The following is a 16756-nucleotide window of genomic DNA, read 5'->3' as shown; positions in this document are numbered from 1 at the left end:
TGATGAGCACAAAAAGAAGGGTGAATGGATCCCTAAGAACTTTTAAATACTATGTCAGAAGCAAAGATCATAATACTTCCACTTATTTCTTTTATTTTTAATACTACTTTAGTCTTCATCTCTCACCAATAGGACATATTTTAGAAGAGGATGAAGAAGTTGCACAGGAGGTGCACTGTACATTTGGCCTGCAGCAAGTTCTGTGACTACATCCTGAAGTAAGTCCTCTTCCACTAGTCCTTGAAGTATAGACCAAGTGCCCCTGGACCAGCCAGTACTTTTAACCTAGAAATGAGATATCATTGTGAAAAAAAAAAAAAAAAAAAAGCTTACATTAAAAAAACCTTTTAACCAACCAAGTTAACTAACACAGGATATCCCTAACTAAAAAGTTGGTATTATATATCCTGGTTTCTGATAGGACAGAATTTATTCTTGTAGTAGCCACAGGGGATGCGACTGAGACATGGAGGTTATTCTATACCACCTTACATCCCTGCCAGGGCAGGGGGAAAGGGACTCTCATTTCCAAGCAGAAGGAGTCCTTCCAGTCAAGAAGATCTTATTGGCACAGGACCTCCATCTTATACTCTGCCACTCATGACAGCAAAACTCCTAACAGCTTTAGGAGAACCCAGACAGATGCAATAGCTTCCATAAGATGCTGTATTCACTCTGCAATTTCCCTGTTTCTATCTGTACTTTCAGCTCTCCAAAGATCATGAATTAATGACACTAATGAGCTACTGAAGGTCTCAGGTACATTGCTATTTACATCTTTCCTCTAGTTCAGATTCAAGCCAAAGCTGATGCCTAAGCAAGTTGCAACTGTACTGCTGAGTGAAGCACGACTTTCTTCTGCCAGGTAACTGCTCTTTTGAAATACAGCTTTTTTGTCTGACCATACAGCCTGAGGCTCTGGTAAACTCAAATTTCTCCTAATTCTGAGATAAGAGGCACAGCTGAGAAAAGCTGGGTCAGACTGATTGGGCTGCTGGGAATTAAAGAGTTACATAAATTTATTGTTGCTTTAATCTCTGGTAACTTGTAGACTTTATGATCTCTGCCAAAAATCCTCTCTCCTAATGTACATTAATAGAACAGTTCAGATAGAATTGTTATAAGAACACTGAGTCCAACTATTAACAGCACTACCAAGCCCACCACTAAACCATGTCCTTAAGTGCCACTTGTACTCATCTTCTAAATCCCTCCAGGGATGATGACTCCATTACTGCTCTGGGAAGACTTTTCCAGAGCTGGACAACCCTTTGCAGGGAGAAATTTTCCTACTATCCAACCTAAATATCTTACATATTGTTTTAATATTAGTTTATATTTTAAATTGACAGAGATTTTGAGTCCAGTTGTAGATTTCAAGTCTAAGAATATACCGTTATTAGATAGCTACCAAAAATGTTCCAGTAATAAGATAAAAAACACTAGGAGCTCTGTTCAAACATGAAAAAAATTCAGAAATAAATCATAATCATGGTTAAATCACAGTTAAAATCTCAGTGAATAAACTCCACTTTAGCATTAGATATTTTGTGTCTTGCAAATGTCTCGTATCTCAGGTTCCTAATGTAAGCCATTGTTACATTAACAATAAATAAAGCTGCTCATGTAGACAATTTTCTTTTAATCAAGTCTTTGTGCATCTGGTGTTTGCAACTCACATTTATTTCAATCTTCTCATTCATATATTAACTATTAAAATCTCCACTAAAATTTCCTTTGGAAATAAAGGTTGCATTCATACTTTTGTAATGTTAATTACATGCAAACAGCACATCTAAAGAGCAATTGTGAACTGTTTAATGACAGTCAGAAAAGAACAACTTGGCCACCTGGATTTAGGATGTAAGACTGTATATTGGGGGTGTACAAGCATGTTACCACTGACCTTCACTTGGTGATCACACTATGATCCAGCTTTATATATTATGACTGAAACTTTTATTTACTGAAAATTCTGTACTAGAAGAAACAGTACCATTGATGCATTATTTTGAAAATACACTGAAATAAGGATGTTTTGGGAAGACTGAGGTACATTTTGCATAGCATTCAAATCAAAGAGAAACTAGAGACTGGTTCATCACATTTCTAAGAGGTAAAGAAGGATGATACAAAACTGAGGCAATAAACTTTTGTCAGTATCAGGAGACCTGTTATTGAAGAGACTTAATTCTCAATAAGCTGTCCGAGCTTCACTGGCTTGCACTCTGATGAGGAATCAGAGTTTCTTGTGAAGCACTGCTGGTGCAATCATTAGCACTTTGAGCAGAAACAAATGAAATATAACAACTGACAGAATATGAAAACTGACAAAAGAGAAATAAATATTTTTGGGATGAAGATGGAACAGAACACTTAGCTGTGCTAAGCCTTCCTAGCAGATGCAAACTGATATGACAAAATACAATAGGCATATCTAACATGTTCATTTAGTTTGTAGGTTTGATTTTACTTCATTAGTATTATTGGAAATGTTTACTGGAGCTGCTTCTAAAAGTCATAAATATACTTACGATAGAAGACACATAGTATATAAAGGCTAGCAATGGATATTCCATAAAGCAATAAAAGTGACAGAACAGTAAGAGAAATATTAGGCTTAAAATTTCCAAGCAAAAAATGATATTATTCTTAAGAGTACAGAAAAACAATTTCAGCTTACATGTGTTAAGAGAGGTAATTTTTAATCCAATTAATTCAATAAACTACACACTAAGATTAAATTTCAACGCAAACCTCTTGCAAAACAGAAACACACATAGCACTTTACAGATCAGTGATGGTGTTGGACCATGACAAAAGTATTTTACTCCTCATGTTTTCAAAATAATTTTTTTCTCCTTCCTTCCTTATTGTCAATAGAAAAAAATCAGAAAAAACTGGTTTCAAGTAACTATTTATGTAGAATGGCTCATGAAGATACCAGATCTTCAGTTACCAAGGAATACAGGAAGATAACACATACTTTAAGTGTTTCCCTTTTTAACTTTTAAGCAACACAAGTTACCATATAAAATGCACTAGTAGCTCATGGCCAGTGTATAAATTGCTTTTTGAGTACTAAAGAGGCAATGTTTCAACATTATTTATAGATTTATTCTTAGTATTATAGATAGACAAGGCAAAATTTTAAAAGTTCTTATTTACTTCAGGTATTTATAACAAAGACTTAATAGAATCTATTGCTGACCTCTTTTACAGTATTTATTTGGGTTAAGGGAAATAAAAAAGAGAGTACAGTACAAAAAAGGAATTAAGTCAAAGTGACTATGAAAACAGGACTGGAAAACATAAAGCATTCTACTTGCAATCTGTACTTCAGCTGACTCTGGAAAACTGACTTCAGCTAAAATCTGTCCCTACTAGAAAAAGCAGTGCTAAAAATTGTGTACAGTCTCTTTATTTTACTGCATAAATACAGTGCTTGAGTAATTTATGATGCTCTAAATCGCATTAGGACATCTTTCCTTTTTGACTTCCTAAAATTAATAAGTAAGGTTCTCTTAACCAGCAGGATTAAGCAGTTTCTTTGTAATAACAGAGACTGTACTAGAAGTATCACTAGAAGGGACAAACAACATTCAAGACCAGATGATGCTCTTTAACGCAACAATAACTTTATCAGAGTTTAGGATAGCCAAAATCTAAAACTATTTTTGATAACTAGTTTTGCTTAAAGTATGTTTTCCTAACTTTGTAATAAAATTCCATATGCATAACATGCCCTATTTTTTAATAATTCTTACCTCTGGATTGCATTTGTTCAGCTGGTCTGTTTGCATAAGTCTGTACTTAGTAGTCTGTAAAACAGAATAAAGTCAAGCTGCACACTGGACACCAGACAATATATTCAATAAATAGTGTATGATACTTCCCAAATGACAACTTCTGTTAAATGTAGTTCAAGCACAACCTAACATTTAGATTGGTCTTTTTAGATTTTTCATTTGGATGGGTAAATTATGAAATAGAGGACTAATGACTTAGAAGGTATTTAATATAGCCAAATTTTCCTTCCCATTTTCCCCTTCTCTTGTTTCTTTGTTGTTATGTGGTTGCTCTGTAAGGACAGTGTTCCTAGATTAGACATTAATAAACTAAAAATTTCCAGTTTTTCTGTGGCAAAATGCCAACTATGGATTCCTCTTGCATGCAAAAATATGGTCATAGGTGCAAAAATGTATTACTCTTATAGCCATATTTAGATATTGCATAGTATTACAACGTTACTACAACACCTTACTAAAATATTCTTAGGAGAGACCGTCCTTGAAGGGTTAATCCAGTGGCACACTGCTATATAATAATTTGAACCAGAGCATTTGCTGTATGTAAAATACATAAAAAGAACAAATGTATTTTTTAAATGTCTGGGGGGTATGGCCTTGAAAAAATGTCACTGATAAAAGATGCGGCATATGATGATGATGCACAGATTAAACCAGCATGAGTCTTCTATTTGTAATCTTGTGTTTAAACACTGTGTGTACTTTTTGAGGACCTAAAGTTTTTAATTCTTCCGCTACTAAACTTACAATGCTTCATATGAAACAGCTCCTACAAATAAACTTCGACACCATCATCTGCATTCGCTGTAGCTTACAGAGATAATATATCCTAACTCAAGGTATTCAGTTGCTTTCTCTTGACTTGAAATAGAGCTGTTAACTACTAATGTAGCAATTTTATCAGGATTAGATCTGTGACAACAGAAAACCACAGGAATGCATTAGCTCCACTTTTGAGTTGTAATAAAAAACATTCATGTCAGTCAACAAAACACTGGCTCTACAATACGTTTTGAAAAGTGTTTTAATATAAGTTAGCTAGCTAAGAGGAAAATTACAGAAAGACTGTAATTCAGATATCTTGTTCAACAATATTTGCTACTATTTACCTCATCTATTACACCAAGGCTTTAAGTAGTAAACTATGTCTTCTACACACCCATGCCAATGAATTGCCTGTTGCTTTCTATGCTAAGGCAGGCGACTTGGTTCTGAGGTACAGCTCGACAGTTCACTCTCTAGGGCCGTTCGGGCCAATGACACACGCAGACACTAATGTGGTGGACGGTCAAATGGCGTTTATTACTTCTTCTTCTGGGGTCTTATAGTTTTGGGGGTCTCTACGTCAAAAAGGGGTTTGTCCTTCTTACCTATGGTTAGTAGGGAATGGAAAAGTACTGGGTAAGGAGTGGAAAGTTACTGGTTTCAGTGGGGCAACATTCTTACTGTTAGTGGGGCCACATTCCTATGTTAATTTCTTATTTATGAGTAACTGAGGGTCTTATCTATGGGGAACAGAGGGTCCTGGCTTTCCATGACATCGCGTCATCTTCTGCAGCGCTTCTTCTCTAGCTACCACAATTGCCATGACTAAGTTTTATTTTAACTACTGGTAGATGTAGTAAATATGGGATTATTACATATTGCAGGTTAAAAGGCCTGTTAAAAGTTATGTCAAGTATCTACTTTATTAGCTCAATACTATAATGAAAGATAGAGATTTTTAATATAATTCATGCAATATAAAAAATATAAAATTGTATGTATATAAAATATATAATGCTATAACAAAGTATCAACTGTTACTTACCGCAGTAAAATACATATGTTTTATAATAACATTTTTCATTTCACCAAGTTGCATTTTAGGCAAGACTTGGTCTGTTTCTTGTGCAGCCAGGAAACGGTTCATCTGTGTATCTTTGGGATTTTGTATTCCATTCTGCAGAGCAAAAAAATAATACTTTGTTTCAAAGCTAATGGTCTAACCAACTTTTATGTGCTTCTATGTATTGTACTGCAAACTGTATGTGCCTTTGTATGTTTATGTCATCATATCATATGTCAAATAAAGAGCTGCTGGTTTGGAAACAAACCACTGTTGTTGTACGAAGTTACAGCATATAAATTATCAAGGTGAGCTTCCCCATATTTATTTTTCCTAACTGACTTCAGGTAAGTCACAATCTCTGTGGCTGAAACAAAGACCATTTCTCCATAACAGATTCTTTCTCAGAACTTTTCAAAAACTAAAACCAGAGCTCACACATTTTCAACTGGTTCAAAACATAGTAAAGATTTTATAAGGCATTTCTTCTTCAATTTGTCTTTTCATATAATAGACCACTACAATGAAATCTTTTCAGTTCTTGCCTATAAACATGAAACAAATTAGTAATTTAAAATGTAAATTAAAAATGTAAAATTAGTAAATTAAAATGTTTTACTGTCTTTTTTTTCTTTTATATTTTTGTCTGTTTGTATAGTCATTAATTCTCTTGAGTCCACCTATCATTTTCAGCCACTTCTTCAGCACAGGGAATGAAGAAGCATTTCTCAAATTTCTCTCAACTGCTTACTCTCAGTAACACCACAAAATAACTTTTGCTTGAAAAAAATAACTATACAAAATATTTTGAATTTACTGAATGAGTTGAGAACATACATTTCAGTAAGAGTTTCAATGCATGCTTTTCATCAAAGATACACAGGTTAAGAATAAAACACCATGTTTGTTTAAGGTCAATAAACAAAACCAGACTCCTCCTCCTGCAGTGTGATGAGTTAAGAATCATGAGACAGACACAAGTGAAACATTGCCTTGGCCATTTCTTATTGTGACCAGGTGTGGAAGGTTTGGTGTAACTTGCCTAATAATTCAAACTCTTGAATCTGATGGGTGAATTGAGTCTGGGACATAACAGTAAAGAAAAAACACAGTAGTGCATGCACTGATAGGGTGCAATAAGTTTATAATTCCATGTTTTTATGAAAAAGTTTCAAAAGTTACCTATTTTCAGATTTTCCCTTAAATGCATTGTTCAATACAAACATATTTGGCAGATGCATAATGTATCTCTAAACAAATATTGAGAAGAAGAACTTCTTGCACATTTCAAAAGAGAATGAAGTTTTTTTGTAACTAGAATAGAGTTCCAAATAGCTTTTGATGAGCATGGATAACTGAACTCTGATGTATTAACTAGCCTTCTTATGGCCCTTCATGCATGTTAGTTTCAACACACTCATTAAAACACTTATATTCAAACAATTAATAGTACAATCTTGGTAAAAAAATTAGAAACTCTAATTTTTTTAATGCATCCAAAAAAGCTTTTAAATTCACTGTTTAATTATGAGACTAGCTTCCTAAAAGAAAATCATGCATGTGTTTTAATACCCTGAATCAATCAATTTGATGCCTTATAACATCATATAACCAATGGCAATCTCACACAGTATTTTAATAGTAGACTTACAAGGTTAAGATAATAAGAACAGATACTGAAATATAAACATGAAGAAAAGACTTAGTTAAAAAAAATCACACCAAAAATACTCTGAACATCAGTGGAGTTTCAGTTGCCCTGGAAAGAATATAATGTTATTTTGCTAAATCCATCATCTAGACACATATATGGATGTTTAGGGGAGGACTGAGATTTATATTTGCTAGAAGTAGCAGTCAGATAGCATGACTATAAATTTATGAAGTTGGAACAATCTAATGAATAACACGTCAAGTACTTCTGGGACAAAGAGAAAAGAGCATGTCCATAACATTCTTTGATAAAGCTTAATATATCTGGACAAGGGCTGCAATTTGATTGCCTATGTTTTATTCTTTTCCTTTTAAGAGACTAGGAGCCTTGGCTATTTCCTGAGTTCTTCGGATTCACTTAAACAGAAAGCTAATGTTCTCGGTCTCTGAGGTGAGTTCCTTTAATGAAATCTAAGCAAAAAAAGATGTGCAAGCTAATGGATTCGTTAAGATGGAAAGTTGTTATCTCACCTGGGAGGAATTCAAGATGCATAGCAACAAACACATGATTTTGATAGAGATCAATAAAAGATGAGATAGCCATAAAGCTTTTATATTAATTCACCTATGAAAATGTTCATCTTAGCTGAAAGGTTTAAATGAGAGCAACTTCCCTGAACAAGTTTCATTAAGAGAGTAAGGACTAGAGTAAGAGCCCACATTGATGTGTTCAGAATGTAAACATTAAGAACTTCCAACCTTCTCACCCTCCTGTAATACCTTTACTACAAAGAGCTAAGTGCTTTGATCAGAAGAGACCAAAGGATTTACAAATGGCAACACACACAGTTTTAGCTCCTACTTGCTTATAAAGGTAGTCATTTCAATTAGCAGTTGATTTCAATTAGCAGTTGACACCCCAGAGTCTGAGATCTAAATTAATATTCTGAAGCCTTTGAATAGTTACAGACCAAAATACTAATAACTTCTGAGCAGTGCATCTGGTAAGCAAACAAGTATGAAACATGGGGCATCCCTCTTAAGGGAAAGAGTAAAACAAAATTTTGGTTCTAGTGAACTCTGCACTAGGCACAGGACTATGTCCATATGGCACCTGGAGACTCTACAGCCTCTTCAGACAACCTGGTACAGTGTTCCATCAGCCTCACAGCAAGAAAACCCAAGTGGTTCCTGACTTTACATTTGTACTCAATTTCCTGTAACTGGGCACCACAGACAACCACCTACCTGTCTATTATGCATCCTCTCTTCAGGTATTTGTATATATTCATGAGCCTTTCTATCTTTTGGATATATGGTCCCAGAATCAGACAGTTGTCTTAACTTTAATCAAATCACAAAACACTCTGGCTGATTATACTCCCCTCCATTATTAACACTGCATTATTTAAAGTAATCAATAAATTAGTTTACTTACTTGAAAAAGGTAATGTCCTATATATTGCAAAGGGTAGCATTGAGCTTCTGAGAGACACTTTTTATTTTGTAAAGGAGAAATTTTACCACCGATGAATACATGAGTTATATTGTGCTCTGCATTTTCACATGAACATATGGTTGCCTTTCCAGCTTTAAGAACTCTAAATAAACATATTCAGAAAGATGTATTTACTATATTATATTAACACTGCCTAAAGCTACAATAACATTCACAAAATGCAGGCATGCAAGTGGAACTGAATAAGGCTTCTAGATGTGTGACACAGCACAAACTTCATTAGAAAGATAAAAGGGCACCTAATAGTCTTTGGAAAATCAAAGAATCCACTTAACAAAATAGTCTCTTCAAAATTTAACACTAGTTATTGAAATAAATGTACACCTCCAATAAATGTGATAGATAGTTTCACCTCTGTACCTTTCCAAGTATCAAATTTGATGACAGCAACTATAATTTATTGCATGATCTATCCCAAAATAATGATCTTTTGGTTAAGTTTTCCTATAAATTAAGCAGTTAACAAAAAATGGCAGACTGCTTTTCTGAAATGTAGTATGGTATTTTTGTAACAGAAATACACATTTGCAGCATTAGTGCTGTCCAGTATCATGAAAGTATCACATACAGAAAAGAGATGTGCTTGTTTTTGGGGCACCATCACGTGTAACAGTTTCCCCAGGGACAATTTCCAGACCTGTTAAGCTACAAGTGCTCCTATTTTTCAGAAAAAAATGCCAGGCAAAAGAAAACGTGGAAAAATAAGATTTAATGACATTCTGGATATAGGTTTTATTTTTCATAATCCAGATACATAAAAAGAAAAGGGTGCTGGTCTTACACACTTACCCATCCAACAGCTAGGCACTAAAGGCAGGAAGAGCATAGAAAGGGGATAAAAGGCACAGTATTGTTACATACTAGAAAAAACCCAGACTTTCCCCAAAGCTATAGTGTCCTTTATGACTGAAAGCAGTATCTGCTGAAGCCAAAAAATATCTACATGTCAATGTTTTATGACTGACTAAAAATTGAGTGCATGGAAAACATTCTCTAAAAAAAACATATTTCTCAAAATTTGTTAACCTGTCTTACTGATGTTGTTCCTGTAAAAGTTTGTTTCTATTGCAAGAAATAGAAACAGACAGCATTGTGCAAGACATCATTTCAACAGTGCTATCATGAACATCTACATAAGCAGTTTTTATGGAAAAAGAATCAGCATTTTCACAAGTGTAGCAGGACACAGTAAATCCTCCCACTTAGCCAAAAAACAGCATACTTAAAATATTTTCAGTTGGCAAAATCAGAAGATAACAACTTCAACTACCCCCACTTTGTGTTTATGAAGTACAGACAGACAGATAGTCTGTGACATAGCATATAGCCCGGTACTATGATCCAACAAACTGCAATTCCCTTCTTGACTGGGGATCGGTGGCACACTCAAACCTGAGCAGTGCTAACTAACTGGGATCTCAATAGAAAGTTGGACAGTATCTGAATGAATGGAAAGCTCTGAAACTATCAGATGTTCCTTTTACTGTACCAGACACAAACAGGACTTAAACATGCACTCATTTAAATTCAGGTGTAGAATTTAAAGTAATGAAACCAAATGTGTAGGACGAGTATGGAAAAGAAACATTTGTTCTCAGCATTCTTGCACTTTGGTTTTCCTTATCTTTCTTTTTTTCCTTCATTCCTCTTCTACTTCTCTACACTCACTTTCTAAACTATCTGTATTTATCATATATCAGAATAATCTGTCTTAGAACAAATTACATCTTCAGAACTAGAAGAATCTATTACATAAATGTGACACAAACACTCATCAGGTCAGTAGCAGTGGTGCCCAGATCCATGAGACAGTCAGGTCATCTAGTCAAGTGAAATAAAGTATACAGTTCCAGCTACTATTTGAATATAACACACACACACAAAATAAAAACTGTAAATCTGTGTATCTTGCCTCATGAAGGAAGTTTCTGTTAGCAGCTTACTTGATAAAAAACGTATGCATGTTATTTTTAACACTATATTAAAAGAAGGCAAGAAAAGCAGTGATGTTAGATTTAAAGTCATTATAAAAGTATGGAAATATAATAATGAAAATAATTCAGAGTTTGGATAGCTGGAGGTTGTTATGGACCAAATTAACTGGGATGGAACTCCTACCTTTCAATACATGCCATTCGTTTATCACCTCTCTTAACAAGGAGGACAACTTTCCATGTGTGGAAGGCCCCTGGAGCACCAGAGTTTGTCAGTTCTTCACGCCATCTTTTAGGTGCAGATAGCATTTGAGGTGAATAATGGGTGTCTCTTTCAATTTCATATCCCCATTCGTACGTTGTTTCATCAAGCCATCTGCCACTTTCAGCACTATTAATTATGTACTCCTTAGTTAGTACCCACTTTCCTAAAAAGAAAATGAACTGTCAACCACAAAAGATTTTTTGTGGAGACAAATGGCAATCAACTGAAGAATTAATATAAAATTAACTTAAACATTTCTTGTCCAAATAAAAGATGAAATTATAAGTACCTTTTAAAAAACTTCTTCCTATTACAAGAGTCCTCCACTTCAGACTCCAGAACCAAAAATCTCACAATGCCACTGAAAATGATTGCTTTGCTTTCTTTTAATGATTAAGTGTCTTTTTATCCTTCCTACATGAAATACTTTTCTATCTCTTCAAAAATATAAAATACATTTTCTCAGCTTCTCAGATTTTGTTCTTAGGACTTTCACAGAACCTTGATAAGTCCTTTAATTTTAATATCATTTGACACTTCTACAAATGTACTAAAATGAAGAAATATTTTACTACCTATGATTTAAAGGAACTAGACATTTAACATGTAAGCTCTTTCTCTTATATATTCTTAATATTACTTGCACTGCTAGTGTAGTGAATATCAATATTCGGGGGACACAGTTTTAGACTTTTTTCTTTCCCCTTTCTTCTTTTCACATCCTTTTCTCTCATCCCTTGGCTCCACCTCCTCCGCCTCTTCTCTTTCATCTTCCACATGTATGCTTTTGATATAGTATGTAATGATCTTCCCCTTTTCTGTGTCTCTCTCTCTTCTTACAGGTTCAGGTCAAGAGCACTGGTTAGTACCCTGCTCCTGTATTGAAACACTACCTACAGAAGACACTGTAAGAGAAATTGACTTGAATTGTGTGAACCTAATTGGTTTCACAGAACAGCAGGGTTGACTGACAAAATGTCTCAGTGCAGGAGCACAGATGGCACTTCTACAAAACCTCGTATAGGTACCAGTGGATTTATGACTGGAAAAGGTATGCTGTGCATGACCTGGATGTTAAAACCACTTTCATGCGAAGTTTCCATCCCAAAACTTCTGCCAGGTAGAAAGCACATGACAAGTGGTATCCCTGACCGTATTTCTGGTGAACTCTATGGAGTTCCAAATGTGTTTAAACATGATCTTTCTTCACTACCTGGAAAACAACACAGTAGGAATGAATACACTGTCTCTGCCGTCACGAGTAAGAGCAATGACTATGCAAAATTAGCACCTCTTCTGGATTAAGAAGTATTAGATGGTCTTGGAAAAGATTTGCACGTATCAAAGCATGACAGAGTTTTGCATCACCATGAGGACACTAGATGTACCGTTTCCACTCTGTTCAAGACAATATCTTCAAATTTTAAGCTTCAAAAAGTAAGAAAACATTAACTCAGAGGTTTAAAATTGCTAAAATGAAGTGCTGTGCCAGAAACTTAGATGCATTTTAATATTTTTTCCCCTCTTGGAAACTTTTGGTCTATCTAATTTTAGGTAAGATTGCAACCAGAATTTTATTTTAGTACAAAGAAAAATACATACATATATATAAATATAGAAATCAAGGAATTTAAATATATCTTTAAACCCAAATGTATGTTTAGTTATTTTTCTATTATCTCTTAATTTAAGATTATCCATCCTAACAACTGCTTTAACACTTTAGAGCAATATGATACAGGGAAAATAAATACCATGCTTAAAAATGGTATTGTGATATCTCATAACTACAAGATACTCAAACCGCATTAAGAATTCTGACAGGTGATCAGTCTATAAAGAAACCTTAAAATACAGTGTTTTCCTTCTAAAACCATTTTAGTTGCTAATGCATGGGATTTCAGCACCAGACCCTAGTTGAAGAGGAAAGACCAGTAGCTTCTGTCAGAATGGCAACAGCCTGGAATTTTCTTTTGCTGCATAAACAGGAACTTACAGTGACCTTTGCCAGTGAATGTTCCATGTACATTTATCATCAAAAATCCAAGCTGACTACAGGTGTTCATACTCCCTCTGCCCTCTTTTAAGCATCCAAATAATTTGAGCATGACTTTATTATCTAACATATAACAAAGTGTTCTGTTTGGGAACAGATGCAGATCCAAGAATGGGAAATAGCAGGCATATCATTTAGGGAAAAAAAACAAAAAAGTGGACTTCATCGTAACTTAAACATAATACTATGTTAAAAATCAAGGTTAATGGAACAAGAAGAATGAAGGTTTGTAAGACAGTTCATATACAAAATAAAAACAGGTATCTAAACCCTTTTAAGGATCCTTTCCAGACTTATGCTGTGATGCTATGAAATTAAAGAGCAAATCGTTTACTCACCAGCAGCGCAGGCAGCTAAGACCTTTTCACTCTTGCACAGCTTTTTTGCTATAAGATGTGTACAATTTCTGTATTTCTAACAAAACAAAACAACACACTTTGTATCACTGGAAATTTTAAAATTCTTTGTCTATTTATACACAACTAACCTACTGCACAGTCCTTTCTTCTAAGACTTGCATTTTTACTTCCACTTCTAATTCTCTTTGCTGTATTGTAATGAACAATACCTTACTCTCTAGAAAAACACAGTTCAGCTTGGACAGGCATTTGAGCAGTGCCTTCTTCTCTTGTTTTCTAAATCCAGTTATTTGTATTATCCTTTTCTGGCTGTAACTTGCCATCTGTTGAGAGAAGAATGAAAAGGAAACATTAACACACAAAATACACACCATGGGAAGTTGCTTGCAAGGCCTGACTAGCACTTCTTTTCCAATAAAATAGGAAAACACTTCAAAAGGAATGAATGCTGGTACCCCACATTTTAAGCTCTCACTGCCTGCCACAGCAAAGACACCTGACAGGCGGTACCGGAGCAGCCTGAGAACGAACGAAGCCTGAGAAGGAACCCCAAACTGCAGCCTGCAGTGGGCCGAGCCCGCCAGGTGCGGTATCTTGGCTCTGCACCCAAACGCCTGGAAGTTCAGGCCTTGGAACCCCTGCTCCGCTGTCGGCAGCGCGGTGCAGCCTCCCATCGCCCCGCGGGTGAAGGAACCCCGCCGCCACAGGCACACGCCGCCAAGGAGCGGCAGGCCGGCCGCGGTCCCGCTCCGGAGGTGACGAGCGAGGGGCCCTGGCTGCGGCGGGGAGCCCTGCAGCGCTCACGTACGGAGGCTACGGGAGCGGGCAATGTGCCGGCGCTGACGATGCCTCGGTTCGGTTCGGTTCGGTCCGATCCGTCTCGGTGCCCGCCAGGAGCCGCAGCCCGGCAGGTTCCCGCCTTCCCACGCCCCGCCCCCGGATGTGGCGGAGCGGCCGTTCCGGGACGTTGTTACTGACGCTCCGCGGTCGCCGGGGCCGCCGGCGCGGAGCCGCGGGGGGATCCCGGCCGGGTAAGTGGCCCCGCTGGGGCTGCCCTTCCCCTCAGCTTACCGTGCGGCCGGGCCTTGGCGCCGAGCGGGACAGGGCCGGGCTCCGCTGCGGCCGCCCGCGGAGCAGCGGCGTTGCCCGCGGCCGCCTTCTCTCCCGTGCGGCACGGCAGGGCGCTGCGCAGCCCCCGAGCTCCTCGGGCTCCGAGGCGCTTATGGGCGCTGGCACCTGCCGCGGGAAGGCGGCGCTGAAATCCGTCTGAGGCGGTCCCGGCGGCGTGGCGCTCCAGGCCCGGCTGCAGCGAGGAGCGGGAAGGGGCGGTGCTCCGTCCGGCGGAGAGGAGGGGGCCCTGCCAGGCGCAGGGAGGCGGGCCGGGGGCGGAGGGCGAGCTGGGAAACGCGCTGACTTCTCCCGGAGCCTGGAAATCGGCGAGGCTGTGGCTCGGGGGAGCTGAAATTGTGGGAGGCGGTGTGGCAGGGAGGTGTGTCGGTCTGTACGCAAGCTGAAGTGTGTTGCCTGTGGAACAGGCTGGCTGTAAGAATGAGGAGAGGGATCAGAGATTTCTGACCCTCAGAGCCATTTTCTCAAACGTCTCGTAGAAACGTTTCAAAGCCACATGGGCAGGTAAGAAGGTAGTGCTACAGCCAGATAATCAAGGCACATATTTTTAGGAAGGGTTTTCTGCCCTGTTCATGAAGGGAAAGCATTCCTGGCCCCCTGATCAGATTGGTGTAACGTTTTGGTTACGAGAGTCAAGGCTTGATTTTTTTTCAGTTACAAAACAATACAAAAAGATCAAAATAATATTCATCTTGTACCTCAGGCACTCAGTGTAGAATTCAGAAATGTAGAAATGCCAAGATTTGCTGTTTATAAAACTTTTTTTGGTGTCCCACTCCTTATTTTGGTCCCTTCTGGGTTTGAGAGATGACTTCTGACTATTTCTCTCTCATGCAGTGAACTGAACTGATACTGCACAAGAACTCTGTTGATGCTTCCTGGCAAATAGAGGTAGCTTTGTAGAACACTTTTATTTGTTTTTTTCTACAGTTTGAGAGTAGAATACATGCGTTCAAGAAAAAAGATTAAAAAAAGATGGTTGAAATACCTCTTTAGAGAACTGAATTGTGGTCAAGTCACCCTGTACTCACTGAGGTATTTCAGATACTCTTTCATATTTAAGACCTGTAAATTGAGATGTGTACCAGAAAACTCACAAGTGCTGAGTTTTTGTCACTGCAGCTTAGATCAATCGAAGCAATGCTTTGAGCTCACCACGGCTATAAAACATAAGTATCTCTCAAAAACCAAAATCACCTAGACGCAGACATCTAAAATTTGGCAGCAAATTGGACACTTGGTTTAAATCTGAGTTTCCCAGAATATCAAAACAGAAAAACAGTTCTTCTGGGCCACAGATATCTCTTGTCTTGCTGTTTAAAAAGTATTCTGGTACCCTTAATGCTTACTGAAGCTTTTCCTATCTCTTGTTTTCTTAGCATTGCAGTTATTTTTTTGCATGAAGAAGTTACCATCAACAATCCTTGTCACTACTTTTTCTGCAAAAATGACAGTGAAAAAAATCTTAAATATTTAGAGTTAATATTCGGACTACAGTTATTGCTTCCACTTGTCTATTGACAATGAAGATTTCTATTTTGTACCTGTTGCACCTTTATACTTTTACTATTGATTTATCAGGACTGTAAAGGACTGTCAGGATTGTATTGATTTTAATTCTTGTAAACTTTTGCTTTATTTTAAACAGTTTAATTCTTACTAACTAGGACTAGCTACTATTCATTACTTGACTGCTAACTAACAGCAGTTTTATGTCACAGGATTATTAACAGGCTGGAGAAGTCTTCAGCATAAGATAGTCTAAACTAACTCCTAGTGAGCAAAGCTGTGAAGCTCTGTCAGGGAAGACAGACCGAGGTTAGATTCATGTTCTTCATCCAGAGGGTGATTGTGCCCTGGAACAGGCTTCCCAGGGAAGTGGTTGCAGTCCCAGGCCTGCAGAATTCACCAAGTGCTTGGCAATGCTCTCAGGCACATGGTGTGACTCTTGGGGTGTCATGTGCAGGCCCAGGAATTTTACTTTGATGATGATTGTGGTTCCAACTCAGGATATTCTTGATTCAATCATTCATACTTATATGATGACCATTTCTTGCCTTTAAGAATTAACTTTTTTTTCCCCATGTCTCTGGCACATAAAATAATGTGTAATCAAAATAACTGAGCTCTCAAACATTTCACATCTATTTTTTCTTCAAAATTTTACCAAAAATGCAATTTGTTACCAAAATGGAGCTTTAAGGA

The 16756-nt window shown here is 37.3% G+C and overlaps 2 protein-coding genes across 4 annotated transcripts in view; one reads left to right on the top strand and one right to left on the bottom strand.

Moving 5' to 3' along the window:
• The window catches only part of SLF1 (SMC5-SMC6 complex localization factor 1), a 34629-nt gene extending 20016 nt beyond the window's left edge, over nucleotides 1-14613 (bottom strand). The window contains exons 1-8 of one of the 3 annotated variants that reach the window (XM_058823360.1): nucleotides 14495-14613; nucleotides 13633-13746; nucleotides 13403-13478; nucleotides 10928-11171; nucleotides 8729-8891; nucleotides 5620-5751; nucleotides 3768-3821; nucleotides 127-285 (exon numbers count right to left, since the gene is read on the bottom strand). In XM_058823360.1, the coding sequence (XP_058679343.1) occupies nucleotides 127-285; nucleotides 3768-3821; nucleotides 5620-5751; nucleotides 8729-8891; nucleotides 10928-11171; nucleotides 13403-13478; nucleotides 13633-13746 (942 nt within the window). In that variant the 5' untranslated portion in view covers nucleotides 14495-14613. Of the gene's footprint in view, nucleotides 1-126; nucleotides 286-3767; nucleotides 3822-5619; nucleotides 5752-8728; nucleotides 8892-10927; nucleotides 11172-13402; nucleotides 13479-13632; nucleotides 13747-14231; nucleotides 14343-14494 lie in introns of those variants that run through there. The other 2 variants (XM_058823361.1, XM_058823359.1) reach the window with 2 other exon arrangements.
• Nucleotides 14386-16756, top strand: part of KIAA0825 (KIAA0825 ortholog) — a 235823-nt gene continuing 233452 nt past the window's right edge. Inside the window, exon 1 of the mRNA XM_058823362.1 lies at nucleotides 14386-14454. The gene's annotated coding sequence lies outside the window, so the exon portion shown is untranslated. The remainder of the gene's footprint in view (nucleotides 14455-16756) is intronic.

Source organism: Ammospiza caudacuta, chromosome Z (assembly GCF_027887145.1).
Source record: "Ammospiza caudacuta isolate bAmmCau1 chromosome Z, bAmmCau1.pri, whole genome shotgun sequence".
Taxonomy (NCBI): Eukaryota; Metazoa; Chordata; class Aves; order Passeriformes; family Passerellidae; genus Ammospiza; species Ammospiza caudacuta.
The sequence above is the reverse complement of the archived record's forward strand: the minus strand, read 5'-3'. Positions and strand labels throughout refer to the sequence as shown.